We start from the raw sequence: 18,525 nt of genomic DNA on the forward strand, positions 1-18,525 counted from the left end.
CTGTCCACACGCTAACACAATCTGTGAAAACAACACAAAGGTAGTTTGTACCCACAGCAATGCCAAACCTCTCGATGTCATCTTCGTCACAGGCTTTGGTGACGTTTTTCAGATTGTAGAAGTCGTGGGACTCTCCGTCAGTCACAATCACCATGACCTTCTTCACCCCGGGTCGTGCACCGCGCTCTGGCATGAAGGCCTCTTTCCTGATTGGAAGAAAGAAACAATTACTGGAAAAAACTGCTTCCAGCTAGAAACATCTCACGAGCCTCATTTAACCTTATGGTGAGACTTTCTGCAGCTCCCTCTGGAGCCAAAACACTACCAGCTATGTTTGATCGAATACATGTTGGCATCGGGAAACTTCTGCTTGATAGTTGTCTTGTACCAATATGAGCCCTTCATGTTGATGTCTAAGTTAAGGAGCCTTGCTGTGTCAGCAACTGAAATATCACTGTCTCCTTCAAATGCCTATTAAACCCTGCCAGGTTGTGTGGCTTGTATGGTGGCCCAGCGTTTCCAGGCTAGCCCAAATGTGGGGGAGGGGTTCGTATGTGGTACCTGGCAGTGTCGATGCCCAGAAACGTCATGGTCTTGAAGCCAGTTTGCTGAGGAAGGTCTTTGACGAAGTCCAGCAGATCTTCAGTGTTGTCAAACTGGCTCAGGTTGACACGGTGAGTCACAGTCTCACCGTAGGACACAATGCCCACCTGGAAAACACACACATTTTCATATAAACGTTAACCTACATTGACTCTTTTTCCTTCTCTCTCCTTCTACGCTCTTCACTCCTCTGCCTCCCCTCCCAGACAGTCTGCTGAGGATGTGGTCGGGGCTGGTGGGGTTGATATGACACAATGTTCTTTATACAGAAGGCAGAGGACTTCAGCAGCCATGGAAGATGTGACTTACAACCGCCGAGCTGCACAGGGAGAAGTCTTTCCAGTGTTTCCCTCTGGAAAACTCCACAAGCCCCAGGCCAGATCATCGTAACCATAATAAAAACTAACCACCCATTCGAAGTGCGATCCAAGCAAAGAGAACAGAAATATACTGAAGGTATAACTTAGTAAGAGAAAGGCTAAAATTACTTTAAAGACTGAAAAGGCTTCAGTTCATAAAGTCTGCTTTATGAAGGACATCTGACAGTTATTCCTGCTGCTGGCACCAAGCGGAAAATTCCATAATAGAGGGCACTTAAGTCATTAAACATAATATGAAACAGCTAATATATTCCTTTTTCTCTGTCAGTCTTATTTTTACATAACTCGTCCATTCATCCACGTATTTATCCATCCCATCTGGTTCCACAACCTGGTGTTTAACACTACAGAAACCCGTATGTTTAAGACATGATTATAATTACTATATTTCATTATGAATTATATATTTTTTTCATGAAATCCTTTTGTTATTCACGGTGCCGACCTGTGAGAGTTTAGGCCCGATCTCAATGTTCGCAATGAAACGCTGCAGAAAGTCGACGATGCTGCTCCAGGGGTAGATGCTGTTGGATCCATCCAGAACGATCACAATGTCCAGCTCCTTCGCACACTCTGAAACAAGAAACTACAGCTCACTATATTGTAAGTTTGGTCCATGAGTTGTGTTTTAAGCACATCTTTATACTTTTCCGAAGATGGATGGCCAGTGTCTCTAAAATATCTGATTTCCCTCAAAAGAGAGAAATTAGATTATGCAACACATCCAGTCCTCTTCCTGTTTACTCCCGTTTGTGCCCACAGGAGACACACAACAGGATCTCCAAACTGTAATAATGAAGAGCAGTGCTCCCGACCCGCGGGTCAGGAATTAATTCATTAGTTTTGTGGTTTTTGTTGCATAAACATTTTTTTTTTTAAAAAAGCACACATTAAAGGATAAGTTCACACAAAAATTAAAATTCAGTCACTACTGTTCATTCATTTCTGGAGCTTTACAGAAAAAACAGCGCTGCGGCATCCTCCTAAACAACCAAAGTAGATGGGGACTTGTTTTAAAGGATTAAAAACAACTGATATAAAAGCATAAAATGGCTCCGACCAGTCTTCGGAAGCCCTGAGGTCCCAAACTGATTTCAAAAGACGCTATTTACACCCAAAGTCTTCACCATAGCTGCTAAGCAAAAAGCATCAGCGCACGCTCTGTCTGAAGTGGGTGCACAAGCTCGACCGTGTATCAAGGGTGTAAATAACTTCTCCTCAAATCAGTTCAGGATCTCATGGCTTCAGGAGACCAGGATTACGCTGGATGAGCTGTAAGGAGCCATTTAATGGGGGTTTGTTTTGGGTGTTTTCTTAGATTTTAAAAAAAGTCTCCATCTGCTTCAGTTGTTTAGGAGAACGCTTCTCTTCAACCCAGCTTTCCATCCGCATGAGGTCGAGTAGATAACGAGTGACTTTTCATTTTTAGGTGAATGTATCCTTTAATAACTGAAAGTTCGAATTGTTAGGCACGCTGAGAAAAAAACACTACCCTAAATATGAAGCTACATCCAGCTAACAAATGAAACAATTGTACCACTTACTGTATGTTTGGGAAAGTAATGGAAGGTTAATAAGCTTAAATTATCACATCCGTCTCATTTCATAAGATGTATTTCCAGGGTGCTGATCCATTAGACATTAAGTGATTGGCCTAAAACGGGCTAATTTAATCGTTCGTTCAAAACTCTTTCAAAAATGTAATTAGGTTGTCTCATGTGAATAAAGAAAGCCAAAAAGTCACTAAAGGCTGCACTATTTACTTCGATTAAAGACCTGGGATATTATTCTCAAAGTCATTTTAATGAGTTATAGCAGCACTTTGTGATCAGTCTTGTGTCTGTGTTTGCTCAGTATCAGTGAAAGTAATACCGAAAGAACCAGAGAAAGAGAAACAGGAAGAGAAATTGGCTGTAGACTGTTTACTCTCCGGTCCTTTCGAGGCTGTTTCCTTCCTGGGCAACAGAATGCAGCCCCAGTAAACTGTCTCCTAACTTGGGCATGCAACCCAGCAGAAGGGCTGGGCTGGGCGGGGCTGGAGAGGGATGAGGTCGCAGACAAGTTTACATTAAGAAGAATGCTCTAATCTCCCTCTCGGCCGAGTGAGGGTGAGTGTGATGTCAGGATCTTGGGTGGTACTACTATGAGGAGTAGATTATAATCTCTTATCCCCGACAGGCAATTTGTGTGGATGGCCGTCGTGTTCTCCCTTGTTGATCTGCTGTGTCTTGTTTTGCGAGGCTGCCTACCTTGCACGGCTGGTGCCATAGAGTTTAGGACCTGGAAGGAAGAGCTGACATTCGCGCAAACTCCTGAGATATACTGCTGCTGCCCGCACATGTAGCCATACTGAGGACCACAGGCCTGTGGAGACAGGAAACACACACAGAAACAAACTGAGTTGCTTGAGAAACTACAACTGGTTAGTTTTCCACCAGTATGAGGTCATGGGTGAGAGGAGGTTCAGGGCTACCGAAGAGGAAAGATCTACTAAAACTGAGGATTACACAGAGACTATTAAAAACCACCATAGATCCCTTCGTACTTTACTTCTCCAAGAGAGAAAAAGAGAGGAGAGAAACATAGAATCTGAGTCTGCAAGGAAGTCCAGGCTTTAAAATTACCAACAATAACTGGAAAATTGAATTACAACTATTAATCCTTCAGCCTCGTTTCCTCAGATTCCCCTGCACGCTGCACAACTTCAGCGCGTTTGTACAAGAACAAGAGTCTGCAGCTATGTTAACACAAGTGGAGACCCACCACGGTTTGTGGTCTATTATTTTAGAGCCTCAAGTTTGGCATTATCGTCGACGCCATCTTGTTTTTTGGAGCAACAAGTGACCCTGACCCTGATGAAATGCCGAGCTAGCGTCTTGTCAGTCGCAAGGTAGACACACCCTGAAGTGTTTCCCCCGCTTTGCTGTCTATTTTACTTCAAATGGGACCATAATGAACGCCAAGCTTTATCGAAAAAGACTTGAAAATAGCAATCAAGACCATAAGCTCATTGTCGGTCATTTTCTCATAAGCTTACGTACAATCCAGCTTCTTTTTGCAACCAGTGGAGACTTCCCCTGCTGGCCATTATTAGCACTTCCAGATTGGCTTCACCTTTCAGACCAAAAAGCTACGTCCAGAGATACAGGACCTGCCATCGCAGCCCAACATTATATTTCCTTCAACCAAATAACAAGTTGCGTGAATTTAAATACATTCATTAACCACTAGTCTGGGGTTTCTGTCATTTTCACACCCTGATAATCTTATACTCATGCTCAAATAAAGTTTTACTGGAGATCATAAACCTAGAAGGCGTGACAGCCTCCCACACACATACATTTCTGCATTTATGCAGTTGATTCACAGCATCCTGTTACATTCCCAGGACATGAAGCCTCACTGGGAAACACGGAGGGTCGAGCCCACTGTTTCCACAGAGAGCAAAGGTCCAGAGAACATATACTTGCTGCCCAGTTTCTTGCAGAAAATATGCAGCTCTCCTTTTTGCATCGGAGGATGTGATGGAGGATTTACTGTATAGCACGTTTATATATCAGAGCAGCTTCCCTCTTACCAGAAATCCTCCGTTGGGATTGGTCACCAGCGTGGTTCCCATGGTCATGTTCTCTTTGACTTCGTGTAAGTTCGGGACTGTTGTGTTTTCTAAAAAAAAAAAAATATGGATGAATAAACAGAGAGAGACAAACAGAGAGAGAGAGAGAGGAACAGAGAGAAGGAACAGCTGGAGAAAATTCCTCTTCAGTATTTTCCCATAGGAAGAGAGCCGCTCGACCTCCTTTTGATACTTTTTTCTAGACGTAATAACCACTGACATGTGGCTAATTATAGCATGTTTCATTACTTTTCCATACTATCCCTCGGTGTGTAGCTTATTGTAACTAATAAGGGAAACAGAGAGCCAAACAAAATGTTTTGTTGATAAACATCGTAGCTGCAGGGACGCAGGAGGAGAGGATTCGAATCATTAAGCAATCACAACATGTGGCTAAAATTAGCATGTTATGACAAACTATTGCTTCAATTTGGAAACGCTTTACTTTGCTGTCCTTGGGGACCCACATATTCTCCCACTCATTCGCATGCCTTTTCAATTTTGAATCGAGCTCTTGGGGGATTTTTGATATTCAACCATTGCTGATTCTCATTAGCAGCCAGTTATGACTTTGGCATGCGCTCTCCTTTGAAGAGACATGCGCCGGGACTGTTAGTAGTTAGAAGTTTGGTGTGATGAACTTTAATGACGTAAGTTAAGTCGCATTTTTTATCTGTGTGAATACAGTTTCCCCGCTTTATCCATATTTCCTTCCTCTGCCTCCTGAGAAAAACTGATGAGGAGATCCTTTTATCACTTCACACGAGTTTTATACAGTTTTATCTCACGCAACGCAATAACACTCTGTTGTGAAATAAGCTGGTTTTAATGTAGCCTATCCTTATTTCTTATACTATCTGATAAAATGAGTGACATGGACTAAGATCCTGCACCTCATGACACATCCACGTGGGACTGAGAGCAGCTCTGTGGAGCGGCAGAGGAAAATAAACGCTTTGTCTTCAATGAACTGTGAACTTTAGATAACTATCAGAACAAATCACTTATCACACAATCCCTCTTGGTCTTGGATGACCTTTTGAAAATTAAAGACAAATACAGGTCAGATGCCAACAGCTTATCACCAGAGTATCCGACAACTGCTTCTCTTCACTTGCTATCCTTGGATGTAGCTAGCTTACATTAGCTAATTAGCTCATAGCTCAGCTAGTCATGGAGGTAGTTGCACTAGAGTTTGTCCGGACCGGGACGGCAGATCAGAAGAGGAGTCACCGACGGCGAGGAGGCCCAGCTCAGTCTGGTGTGAGAGTTCACGCAGCTGAACACCGAACTGGGATTGAACACAGCCTCCAAGACCGACGGAGGATACAGTAAGGAGGTGATTTACAGTAAGGAGGTGATTTACAGCGGCTCTGACCAAGATTATGACTTTGGGGAAGTGCAGTCGGAGAGAAGTGACAGTGAGTCGGCTATCAGCAGTGGTGCACTGTACATTTTAAACTTTAGACTATCAAATTTACGTTGTACAAGCTAAAAAGTTTTAACAACTTAAAATTGTTAGTCCAGTTAGCTAAAAGCAATAAAGACAAAACCCATAAGAATGTATAAGAAGTAAATAAAATAAAATAACAGAATTATATATTTTTTCAAATTTGGTTTGTTGCTTTTATTTAATATTTAATATTTTATTATTTAATATATTTATAAAAAAAAGTATAAGATCAGCATATTGAGACATCCTCCATTGGTAAGTGCTTCTTCAGCCTGCAAGTCTGCAGCCTGAATTTGCAATTGTGCAGATCTTATTGTTATTGTTTGTCATTTGGATCCAATTTTCCAAACAGAGTGTAAACATATTGTAGAATTTCATCATGCATAATAGTCCTGGTCTAACCACTTTTTATATTCATTGACGGAAACATGATAAAAAATTACAACATGACAACCACACAAATTTAACTTTGCTCATTGTGGTTTGGCACTTTTCTCTCCTGTGCTGGATTAGTCTAAACCTTGTGGAGACAGGCCTGGCAGTGGGAGAGTAGGGCGTCGTCAGCGGGCATAGACTGAAATTACTCTGCTGAGATGTGACTGACAAGCAGTTTCCTTCAATCAGACATCAACTTCAACTCTAACTGCTCGGATTTTGCATCATGTATCCACCAAATCTGAGTTAAAGTGCTCTGGCTCCGGCTGCCAGACTCAATCGATTCCCGGGGGATGTTTCCCAGACTAAACTTGAGTTTGTGAGATTTTTGGCTTTTGCTCGTCTCAAACATACGAGATAAAACAAACTCTGCACTCGTCAGAGGGAGAGCATTAGCTCCAGCTGTGACTGTATTATCAGCACCTTAAGTCTGTAATTACCAACATCAGGAGAACCGTAAATCTGAGGTGTGAACAGCGCTGTTGAAAAGTCTTAATCCCTAAGCTCAGAGTTAGTGTGCAGCTCTACTGTACACACCAGCTTACAGCACTAATAGAGGCTTTGTGGACTGCTGACCGGGAGCTAAGTTGTGTTTGTCTGTTTAATGAAGATATAATTGGAAGGATGAAACATTAAAACCTTGTTTATTTACTGTCTTCCTGTTCTGATGGGACTCACTTCCTCCCCATGAGACCCAGTCAGATATACACTAGATTTAAACATGCAGTAGTACAAATACACAAAAACTGTCCACAATACAGTACATATTAGGGCTGCAACTACTAGTTTTCTTCATTGAATAACGTCACAGTGATTTTCAAGATTAATCAATGTGTAAAGATAGTGAAACATGCCTGTTCCACTGGTCTTGTTTTGTCCAAAAATATGTAATATGCACTATGTAAGAATTTAATTTTGAGAAATTCCAAAAATTAGCAAAAAAATATCAACAAAATAAGGGAAAAAATAAGGCAGTTGACATATCAGAGACGTCTTTGTATGTGTTTCAGAGATCTACTGAAGATAGCATGCTAGCCAGCTAGCCGTGTAAACACCAACACTTCCTCAGAGCTGTGAGCGTCCAGTCCGGTCAGAGTCAGCTAATAGACCCATGAGCTAACTAGCTAATGGAGTATGATTTCCACAGGTGGCCAGCCATATATTGCACCTTTAAAAGGTGTTTACAGGTTCTGTAGGGTACTACTGTATATACGAAAAAACATAGTACAAAGCCTTTTGTGGCTCCAGAGGAAGCTGCATAAATTGTGCATGTGTTGCATTGTGGGTAATGTACACACCAGGTTTTGAAAAGGAAGAAGAATGTGTGGGAAAAAAAGGTGATATCTCTGCTGCCCACATTACCCACAATGCAACTCAGCCACTGCGTGACATCACTGGAGGTAATTTATCAGATTACATGCAGCTTCCTCTGGATCCATGAAAGGCATTTTACTTCTTGTACACATATCCAGTTGAACTCCCTCAGACCTGTAAACACACTTTAATGTGTGAAATTGGCGGAGTGACCCTTTAACAAGCATTCAAACAGACACAACATGCACTCGGCGTTCTTACTGGGCAGCTCCAGTTTGACACACGTGTTGTCCTCCTTCCCCACAGGACACTTGTAGACGTCTCCCGTCCGTCTGGCCGGCTGACCCGACAGCGGCGACCCAATCAGAACCCTGAGCAAATAAAGAACAGTTGTGATTGGTTCGTTAGAAATCCTGCCAACAGCCACACGGCCGCGTCACAGTTTCACAATTGTGATAACAAGCACAACCCAAATGTTATTGCAGAAATTAAACATTGGCAGGCTGGAAGCGCCGAGTGACTTTTTGAATTTCACAACAATTTAGATTTGCCTTAATTACACTTTTAGAGTGAAATTAAACATAAACAGCTGATTGGCAGATAAAGCTGTTACAGTTTATTATAATTGGCTTATAAATCATGGCTGTCTAATCATTTTGTAATAAAAAAAACACTTAATTGTCTCTTAATTTTAACCTTATTACATACTAATGTGTGATATGTTGCAGATGTTTGGAGATTGGTGCAGTTTTATTGTGTCTTGTTCAGAGTGTGTGTGTGTGTGTGTGTGTGTGTCTGAACCCGACATGTATGTACAGTATGCACATGCCTGCACGCCCGCCTGTGCTGCACACACATGTGCGAGTGTGAGTTTCATAACATCGTGTCACTCCGTCAGTTAACTGATGCTAAAAAGAGTCGGTCATCTGCCTTCGTCCAAACACTCGGGCTTATTAACATTCCTGAACTTAAATGGGCCCGGGTCATCTACAGCGAGACACAGAGTGGAACAACAACACACTCCCCGCTGCCTGTGAGAAACACCACCACATTATTGATTGAGTCACGACAAATACTCAACAAGGTGAGACATTATCCTTTTAATTCTTCTATAAATGATGTTTAAATGATGCGTGTGTAGTTTCTCAGCTCATCTTTCATCACTGCAAAAAAGGTCAATTTGAGAAAATCATAATATCATCAGATTATTAAACTTGTTTTAAGGTACATGGTCGGGATTTTTATAATATTTGATGGCTTGCCATGAAGGTTTGTGCCGACATTCATAGTGTCCAGAGGATTAATAATGATCTTAGTGACCCTCTGACTTTTCATGTAGCGCCACCATCACGTCAAAATGTCATTTTTCCGGTTCTTCGCTGCAAAACTAATGAGATCGACAGAGAGCTGAAAGTGTCTCCACTTGCTCTATGTCATTTCTGGTAGAGGAACATCGAAACATCACAGTATATTTTTAATGTGTGTTTTCTTTTTGAAAAGTACAAACGTAGATAGGCTATTTGAGCAAAATCCATCGTTTACATGTGTTTATGTTTCCAATCTGATTTCCAGCGCACAGCTGACGCATGAAGTAACAGAATGCGTATTTAACGGATTGCAGTTCGGACAGGGTGCAAGCCGACCGCCTCCTTCCCCAAGACGAAGTGGTGTTGATCTTCTCATTCAACTCTCTGCAAGAAAGCAAATTAGCACGTTTTTCTATAACTACTATTTATCGGAGGTCAGTGAGTGTTCAGAATTTTTATGCTGCTTCCAAGAAATCTTATCAAGTCATTTTCCTTCAGATTTTCTTAGTTTGATAGCAAACTTCCCAGGAGATCTCATACATTCTCTACTGTACATAAACAAATAAAAACGTGTTTATTTGTCAGAGATTTTTTGCAGCCTAGCTTATCAACTCAACAACGTGACAGTTTCCTGAGAGTCTTGTGAGAAGAGACGGAGCTCGTGGTGTGATCCGACGTTGTTTCTCTGAATTGTCTCCGCCACATTTTCTCCGTGTGGCCGACCCACCTTTCCACACTGCTGAGGTGCAGTGAAGAGCTGAAGGGTGGAGGTCGAGCGGAGACATCTGTGACTAATCAGCCACCTCCCAGTTGTGCCAACCTGCGTGTTACATCATCCCGTGATTGCCGTGTTAGTCAACCATAATAGTCCCCCACACGGACGCAGTGCGAGCTACATGTCATCTCCAGTTTTATTACCTTCAGCTCTCTCCATCGCTCTGTTTTATCTCTTTATTTTCTCTCAGTCATCTGTTACCGTTCATGCCTCAGCTTTCTGCCTGCTTCGCCCGATTCGGTTCTCACAAACAACTCCCCCGATCGGGCTCTTATCGCTCAAACAAGTGTGGGTGATACTTTTCTGTGAGCGGGAACAAAATAGCGCTATCTGGAGATCAATCGGAGCCAATGTGTTTCCAGAGAACAGTTTGGAGGTTCAGTCACATCTGGCTCCACTGATTAGCGGTGAGTGAGTTACCGTAACTGATCTCATAAGGGCTTGATAAGATCGTTGCTGCAGAGCTGCACCAGGTACAGATATGTGGGAAGGAATCAGTGTTGCAACAGGTTGGAGTAACCGGAGGAGAGATGTCGAGCAGAGAGCCATTAACCACACTCTAATAGCTTTTAACGGGGTTTTTAAAAATGTGCTCCCAGACGGTTTCAGAAAGGAGCCACGGACGCTTGGTTTCAGTGTGTTTAAAGGCTGGTGGATACTCTGGTGGGCAGTTTATAGTTAACAGCAGAGGTAGTAAAGGAAAGATCCTCATTACAGCAGCAGCTGGTGTGCTCTCCTTCGCTTAGTTTTACAGGTGAATTTGGGGTTTTTCCCCTTTTGTTAATGTCGTGGATTTGAATTAAACTGAACCGCAGCTCTCGGTTTAATGAAATGTTCTTAAGCAAGAACATTTGTTTTTGCCAGGCCTCTCTTTAAAAATACTCGGGAGATTTTTCGGAAAAGTTAATGATGATGAGGACCACCAGAGCAGAGGTGTGAGCTTTTTGAGGAAACACAAAAAAGTTGATACCGCTCGTTAAACACCTTCGCCTGCACGTTGTAGTCCAGCATACATCCGAAACGAAAATGCCAATGAATGTGTGTTTCCATCTTCTGCTGCTTTGCAAATATTAGGAGTTGGGTGTATCGAGATCAACAGCTGGTGGTCGAAAGCCATCAAACCATTTCAGAAGACGTATGTCATGACACATTGGATGAGTCTGTCTCCATCGCTGTTTGCTTTTATTAACAGGACAACTTTTCCACCTCAGCCAAGCGTCAAAACATTTTTTCGATATTTTGTTGTTGTTTTTGCTTTTCGAACTTCCAGCATTTCCACTTGTGTTTCCTTAAAAACTGGTGGGATTTTTACTCAAGCCAAAGTCGAGTCATGGAGAAAGAGCTGACCAGCACTGACCAGCGCCTCAACAACTCAAAACTGGTCCATTCACAGCGTTCGGTGTTTGGAAAACTTTCTCTCGTTCATGTCTGAGACGGACTCGTGTTTCAATCAGCACCTGTGAGACGAGGAGGAAATTGTGTCGTCATGAAAGATGAATGTTAAGACTCTCACCATTTCCCCTCGCTGTTCTCAAACTGCTGCACGGTGTAGCCGAACATGTCCTCCAGCGGCCCGCTGAACGACAAACCATTTTTCTGGTCCACGTTGAAGGACGACACGCAGGCCAGCAGCACTGCAGGACCGGAGGGAAAGAAAAAGGTTAAACAGAATGCAAGAAAATGTTGTTTACTACACATAATGAGGCTGCTGAGACCTGATTGATCTGCTGTGCTGCTGTGTGAGTTTGGATTAAATAAACTGAGGGATTAATAAATAATCAAATCCTGAAATAAGAGACATTTGTATGAATTTTCTCATATAAGGAAGCCATGTCAATAAGTGGAAGGTCCGCTTTAATAAACATTATTAATGAAAACAGTCAAGATGCGACCCAGAAATGAAAAATAAACAGATCCAGTAATAGATTCATTCATAAATAATAGATATTTTGATAATTTAGCCACAATATTTATATAAATCAGATGATATTGAAGATATTTAGTTGTATAGAGATGGTTAGCAGAGATGACGATGAACTGTATGAGAGTCATTTCGGAGGACACTGGAGGAATTTCAAACATCACTGTGAAGCACTTTGGTCGGAGTCCAGTCTGACCTGCAGGACAATGGCTTCCTCTCTGCTCTCTGCACAGTCTGCGTCCGTCTGCCACCGAGCTGAGTATATATCACAGAGGCTCTATATAAATCCATCCATGTCTCATTGTGCCGCCGCTACAATGACACTCTTTATATCGACCTAGGCAGGGAATTCCTCCAGTGCAATTTATTCAATTCCCGGCCTTGTGAGGGAGTGCAGAGGAGCGGGGGAACAGTGGGTTTATAAAAAGAACGTGCAGACAGAGACCACATACATGGAGACGCAAATAAAAAAGCAGCTATTTGTTCTTTGATGATGATGTTTTGTCGCTGATGTGTCTGACCCAAACAAAATAGAGAGCTACCATATGCTGTCTGGACTCGGCTCCCACAGTAATTACAGACGTTTTAGCCACGCTAGCGCCGGAGATCAAGCGACGACGGCTCGGTCAGTCGGTGTGCCACTTAGGTCCAGTCTTAAATATCTCAACGCTTATTTGATTTAATATGAAATTTTGTGGACACATTCATGGTCCCGAGAGAATCAATCCTGATGACTTTGGCTTCCTCTAACGCCGCCGTTATTGGAGGGACTGCCGTGACATTTGATACACATATTCACATCCCCCTTCAGGATCAACTGTAATAACTCTGGTGACGCTCTGACGTTTCCATCATCATCGGGTCAAAATATCAAAAAAGTCATCCTTGGAAACTGTTTTCCTAAAAATACTTGGCAGGTGATTGGACGAACCACCTGTACTTTCTTTTTTTTAATGTATCATGTATGTATAAATGAACCCTAAAAAGACAGAAATCGTGAATGGATGAATAAGTGGTGTAGCCTCTTGTTCATGCTAACAGGACACGCTCTGTAGACACGGAGACACACAGGGATCGGTGCATGTATGTGGACCATAACTCACGGAGGATTAGATGCATGAATTACATGTAATTGGGTCTGTTTCCAGCTCCTCTCGCTGCTCGTCTTATAAACAGAGGACTTACAAAAACACACTGCTGCCAGTCATCATCCAGTCATGTTTAGATGTTAATCGCCTCGATTTCATATGAGGTTACACTTTCTACACTCCCCTCTGGTAAAGAGAGCTAGACAGAGACATAGAGAGAGAGAGAGGAGCAGACCTGCAGAGTCATACACTGGAATCCCAGACAAGAAATATTATCCCCCCTGTTACTCCCTCACCCCTTTCTCTACTTCCTCTGTTACCCCTCTCCATCTCTCAGAGAAGCTCCATTTCCTGTTCCTATTAACCTGATTATAGACATCCCCTCAAACCCGAACGTACACACACACACACACTCACACACAGAGCTAATTTAGCTGATTTAAGATGGCTTCGAGCCAACCAGGCCTTTTCCATTCATCACAGTCTGAGCTCAAGTACAGTTCACAGTCACGCTGGCTTGAGAGGTAAATTACTCGAGGACGTCCTCTGCGTATTGGCCGACAGGTCTTCTGCGTGTACCAATCTCATTTTGCTGTGTTTGGGTGTCTCCTGGCTCTGTTCTGCTAAAATCAAAACCCAGTGTGTTATGCAACTGACTATTTCAGCGAGCTGGGCGAACATCTGCCCTGGAAAACCAATAAGAGGGCTTCTGCCTCTGTGGATGGAAATGGCCTCATGAGCCTCTGAGGGAATGGCATATAAAGCTGTCCATCACTGTCTGGAGGGTTCATACTGTGCTCTATTACACATGGTGAGACGAGGGAGGAGGAGGCTATTGGATGGATTGACATGAAATTTTAACACAGACTTTCATGGTCTCCAGAGGATGAATCCTTCAGACACTGGTGACCCTCTGACTGTTTCTCTAGTGCTACCACCAGATTGACACTGTTTGGCTTTTCGTGAAATTTTTCAACAACTATTGGATGGGTTGACATAAAATTTAGGACACAAATTCATTTTTCATTCAGGACGAATTGCGAGAACTGTTTCAATTAACAACCTCAGGCTGTCAGTGGCAAAAACAACAGTTTGTTGTGGTTGTGGTTGCTGGTTGTAATGTAGTCATCTACTGCACCAATTCCAAAACTTTTGGTAAGTATGAATTATTTACACACCAAAACACCAGAATTTTCCTTTGAAGGTCCAGTGAAGGATTTAGTGGCATCTCCTGCTGAGCTTACAGACTGCAACCAACTGAACACCCCTCGCCTCACCCTACAGTGGCCACTAAAAACCCGAAGAATGCTAGAGCCGGTGTTTGGTCGGTCGTTTTTGGGCTACTTAAAAAAACACAATGGTGCAAACATGGTGGACGATGAAAACACAATGATTCTTAGTTTCAGGTGATCACACACAAAAGGAAATCATTTTATTCCATTTCTACCAATAGATTCCCCTAAAGTCTACACACTGAACATTTAAACATCATAGCTGCTAAACGTGAGCATGTTAGCACTGTCATTGTTAGGTGTTTGCCTGAATACAGCCTCACAGACTCTTGTTTCAACAGAGATGAGGCCCAGCAGATACAGTACAGTCCATATATGTCCTTGTTTATCGTAAGAAAAAATCTCCTTTTTGCTCACCAGCAATTTCTAATCTAATTTGGTTTGAATATCAAAGCCTTCAGACTACAGTGACCAACCAATGAGTCTGTTTATGGTCAAGCTCCATGCGTCCTGAGTGATCCTGGCAGCCTGTCAGCCACACTAACCACAATAAAACCCCGCTGCCCTCTTGAACGCTGTTATCAAAACCAAAACGACTCCATTTCAGCATGTAAAAATTCTGCAACGCATTAAACCAAGTAGCAAAAGTCAGATCTGTGTGACGCAGCCAGGGCAGAAAGCTGCACAGATCAGCACCTGTTGGCCTGTGAGACATCAAAACAGCAATAAAAATGACCCAAAGTCAGCACCTGTAGGCTTCAAAGCTTCGTTCAGCCACCAGTAAAAACACACACCCGACTGGCACCTGCTCATCTGTAACATATCCAACCAGCTATAATCAGCTTTAAAGCTTAACACAAATCAGCACCTTTGGGCAACAAAGTCATTAAGTAAGCCTGAAACTCAAACTTAATCAGGTGTGGTGAGAAACACATGTCAGCCGTAAAGCTGACACGAGACAGACAGTAAAAACAAACACTCTGAAATTAAAATAAGCAAACATCTGCAGTGGTTCGGAAACTGGATAACGTTAATGACACATCAGTAAGAGTTAAAGAATGGATGGATTCGTGTTTTTATGACGGACCGGTGTCTGACCTGTCGAAGGAACAAAGCCAAAAAGGTCTTTGGGTGGGACCTGGACCTTCATGCACCATGTGCTGGTGTTTAACAAGAGGCACGGCTGGCAGAGAAGAGAGAGAGAGAGGCTTCATATTCTGGCATGACCACTGGCAGCCTAGAGCGTTGAAGAGGTTATGAAACTGAAATATTTCCAGATTTCCTGCTTTGTTCTTTTATCTTTATCTGGTTTTCTTCTCCACTTCTTTCGCAGCCTTCCCGTAATCCTCCTGTGATTTATTTTTATACCTGTTCTTCAATTTCTTCTTGTTTTGTACCAACACTTTCCTCTCTAATCACTCCAGGAACGGTAAGTCACGAGCTGATAGTCTGTCTGCTTTCAGGTCTTTTGACTTTGACTTAATTTTCTTATTTGGCCGTCTGCTCAGTCGCTGCTCATTTTCTTGGCAAAACGTGCAGTATGTGGGCGTGTAGTGGACGCAAGAGGCCGTGAATGTAGGCGTGTTTGTGCCTTCACAGGCAGAGGAAAACACGAGAGGCCAAATTCCTTCGAGTTTTAGTGTTAATATCTGTAGGCAGAGGAAGATAGAGATAAATAAAACAAGCTGCAGCATGATTAGAAACAGGACTACAGGTCAGTAGACATTCTAGTGGGTCTATAAGGCTGTACCTAGACACCGTGTTATCACAAATTATCCTCTGGGGAACATGCACAAAGTCAATCCAGTAGTTATTGAGAAGTGTCACTCAAAACCACAAACGTGAACCTAGTGGCGGCACTAGAAGAACAGTCGGAGGGTCATCAAAGTTGGTAGGATTCATCCCCTGGGCACCATGAATATCTATACCAACTGTACCAGAAATCTATCTCATAGTCGTTGAGATTTATTTCAGTAAAACCCAAATATGTCCACCTCGTGATGGCACGAGAGGAAAAGTATGGAGATACCCAAAGCTCCTTCTATTCATCCTCTGGGGAACATGAATTTCAGAAACAAATTTAATGGCAATCAATGCTATAGTTGTTGAGACATGTCATTCAAAATTACAAATGTCTGGGAAATACCAAAGCCAGATGGATTCATCCTCTGTGGACCATGTAGATCTGTGTAAAAACTGAACATGCATGTGATGTTTAAGATGTCATGTTAATCTATCCGATGGTTCCTGAGACCAAAGTGGTGCAACAATGTTAGCATGGCTAACGCTGTTCAATCTGTTTCCTCTCCTCCACCCATTCATTCATTAATTCTCCCATCCCTCCCTCAATAACATCATCCATCTCTCTACTACTTCCTCCATCCATTCATCTCTGTCCCTCCTTCCCCTCCCTCCACCCATTCCAGCATCTCTCCGCTCCCCTCCTCAAGCGTCTTTTCATTCATTGACTGAACACGTTGGGCTCGACGGTGTCGGTTTCCACTCTCTGAAACTTCCAGATGTATTCTCCTGGGATCTGCTTCTCACTGGTGCAGAAAACATGCAGCCTTGCTAGCAGAGACCCACGCATGACATCATCCCCCCCGACGGTTGTCGAAGCTTTCATCCCCCCGAAATCCTCTATGTATATTGCAGGGGTGGTTGACACTCTCCTAACCATCACCCTCCAGACACATTACTATGTCTGTTAAATCTGCTGATCACAACAGTTTGAACATACAGGGAGCGGCTGGGACGAGTGGGCTTCTGGGATGGATCAAACGCCTCTTGGGGAACTAAAAATACACACAGCCACGGGTCAAAGAATGACCTCCATCCAAATTCAATAAGCAACATGCAAAAATAATCACGCTATACGTCATGCTGTGAGGCAAACAGTGAGAGAAAATACTCAGGGCAAACTCCTGCGAATCAACAACTCTTAAAACATCATCGCAGGTTTATTTTGCAAAGTCAGAGAAAGCAAATAGAAACTTTGAGAGGACACAGACACACAAACGAGAATCTAATGAACAGGAAAAACAGAGCAGAGAACAATTTCCTCTAAAGCTCGTACATTAAACAGCTCTGACGTAACAATAGCTGTATATCTCATTTTAAATAACATAAACAGCATCTATTACATCATAATACTCTCGTTAAAGTTTTATAACACCAGTACTCCTGCTATTTATTTGTGCTATGTTTAGTGGTTTTTAATAATAAAGTGATGCTAATGCCCGCTTCTGTCCACTTATATTGCTAAAAGTTTAATCAGTGATAGATGAATACATGAACAGTAGAGTGCTTCGACTTCGCCGTCTGCTGCTAAGATGGATCGAAGCAATTCATTTATAGCAAAAACCCAGAGGGGCTTGGCTTAATGGTGGTTTCAAGCTCAATCAAAAGGAAAGGAAGTTTTACTTTCTTACTTTTATGCTTTCTTTATATCTTATATCTTAGTTTAGCACAAAGACTGGAAGCAGAGGGAAACAGCTGGCCTGGTTCCCCTCGAAAAATCACCTACCCGCACATCTTAATCTTGTTATATCTGGTTTGTTTAATCTGTAAACAAACTGAAATGTAAAAATCATAAGATTTGTGGTTTGAGTCAAATAAATATGCAAGTTACGTTCAGGGATGCGGGAAATCAGTCACAGTTGGGGGTGCTGAAGGGTCAGTCTACATAATGACGTTTTTTGTATTCATTTGAATAGCCAGGATAACATGTATCTAATCTTTATTAACAATAATTTACAACTAATTTGAAAACATGTTGCACCACAGCAGACAGCAAACTAGTCAACGACAGCAAGGAGATGAAGAGGGACAGAAATCCTGCGGACTTCCTTATAAAATCTCAAGTTGTTGAGTTAGGAGAAGCTTTATAAACTTTGTAAAACGCTGTTTCTGACAAATTTTGCCCCACCAGAGTGCTAATGTTACGTCACCGTGTCTCATTTATATTTCTGTATTAAACTGGCTCATTCAGGCGAACCCAAGACACTCGGCTACGTTTCACCTTGGACATCGTCCTATGTCAATTCGGCAGACATTGCCCGACCCTTATGCATAAAGCTTTACAGTTTGAAGCATTGGGCCACTGACCGAGCTGCTGTATTTGGCCTGTTGGGAGTCTGGCTGGGTCTTACAGTTAGTGATGTGCTGTATTTCTTGGCAATAGCGTAGCAAAACTTCAGGAAGTCACTGCATCCAGCTATTGGCACCGATTGGCCCCCAGCTTTAGCTTGCGAGAGTCGTATCAAGCTTCTCATCTAGTTCTTGGAAAGATGTTGAACCACGCCTTCAGAAGTAAAGATTGATTGTGATCCAATGAGGTTTTGTTCATTCACTGTATGTGTCTTTCTCAAAGCTGCTCCGAGAACAGAAACACACCCATGT

General features: G+C 42.6%; 1 protein-coding gene across 1 annotated transcript in view; it reads right to left on the bottom strand.

Moving 5' to 3' along the window:
* The window catches only part of itga1 (integrin, alpha 1), a 46,471-nt gene that overhangs the window by 15,781 nt on the left and 12,165 nt on the right, over positions 1–18,525 (bottom strand). Inside the window, exons 2-8 of the mRNA XM_084383768.1 lie at positions 11,397–11,517; positions 8,063–8,172; positions 4,561–4,649; positions 3,233–3,347; positions 1,429–1,556; positions 562–710; positions 56–206 (exon numbers count right to left, since the gene is read on the bottom strand). Of these exons, the coding sequence (XP_084239894.1) occupies positions 56–206; positions 562–710; positions 1,429–1,556; positions 3,233–3,347; positions 4,561–4,649; positions 8,063–8,172; positions 11,397–11,517 (863 nt within the window). The remainder of the gene's footprint in view (positions 1–55; positions 207–561; positions 711–1,428; positions 1,557–3,232; positions 3,348–4,560; positions 4,650–8,062; positions 8,173–11,396; positions 11,518–18,525) is intronic.

Source organism: Pagrus pagrus (assembly GCF_965226575.1).
Source record: "Pagrus pagrus genome assembly, chromosome: 19".
NCBI lineage: Eukaryota > Metazoa > Chordata > Actinopteri > Spariformes > Sparidae > Pagrus > Pagrus pagrus.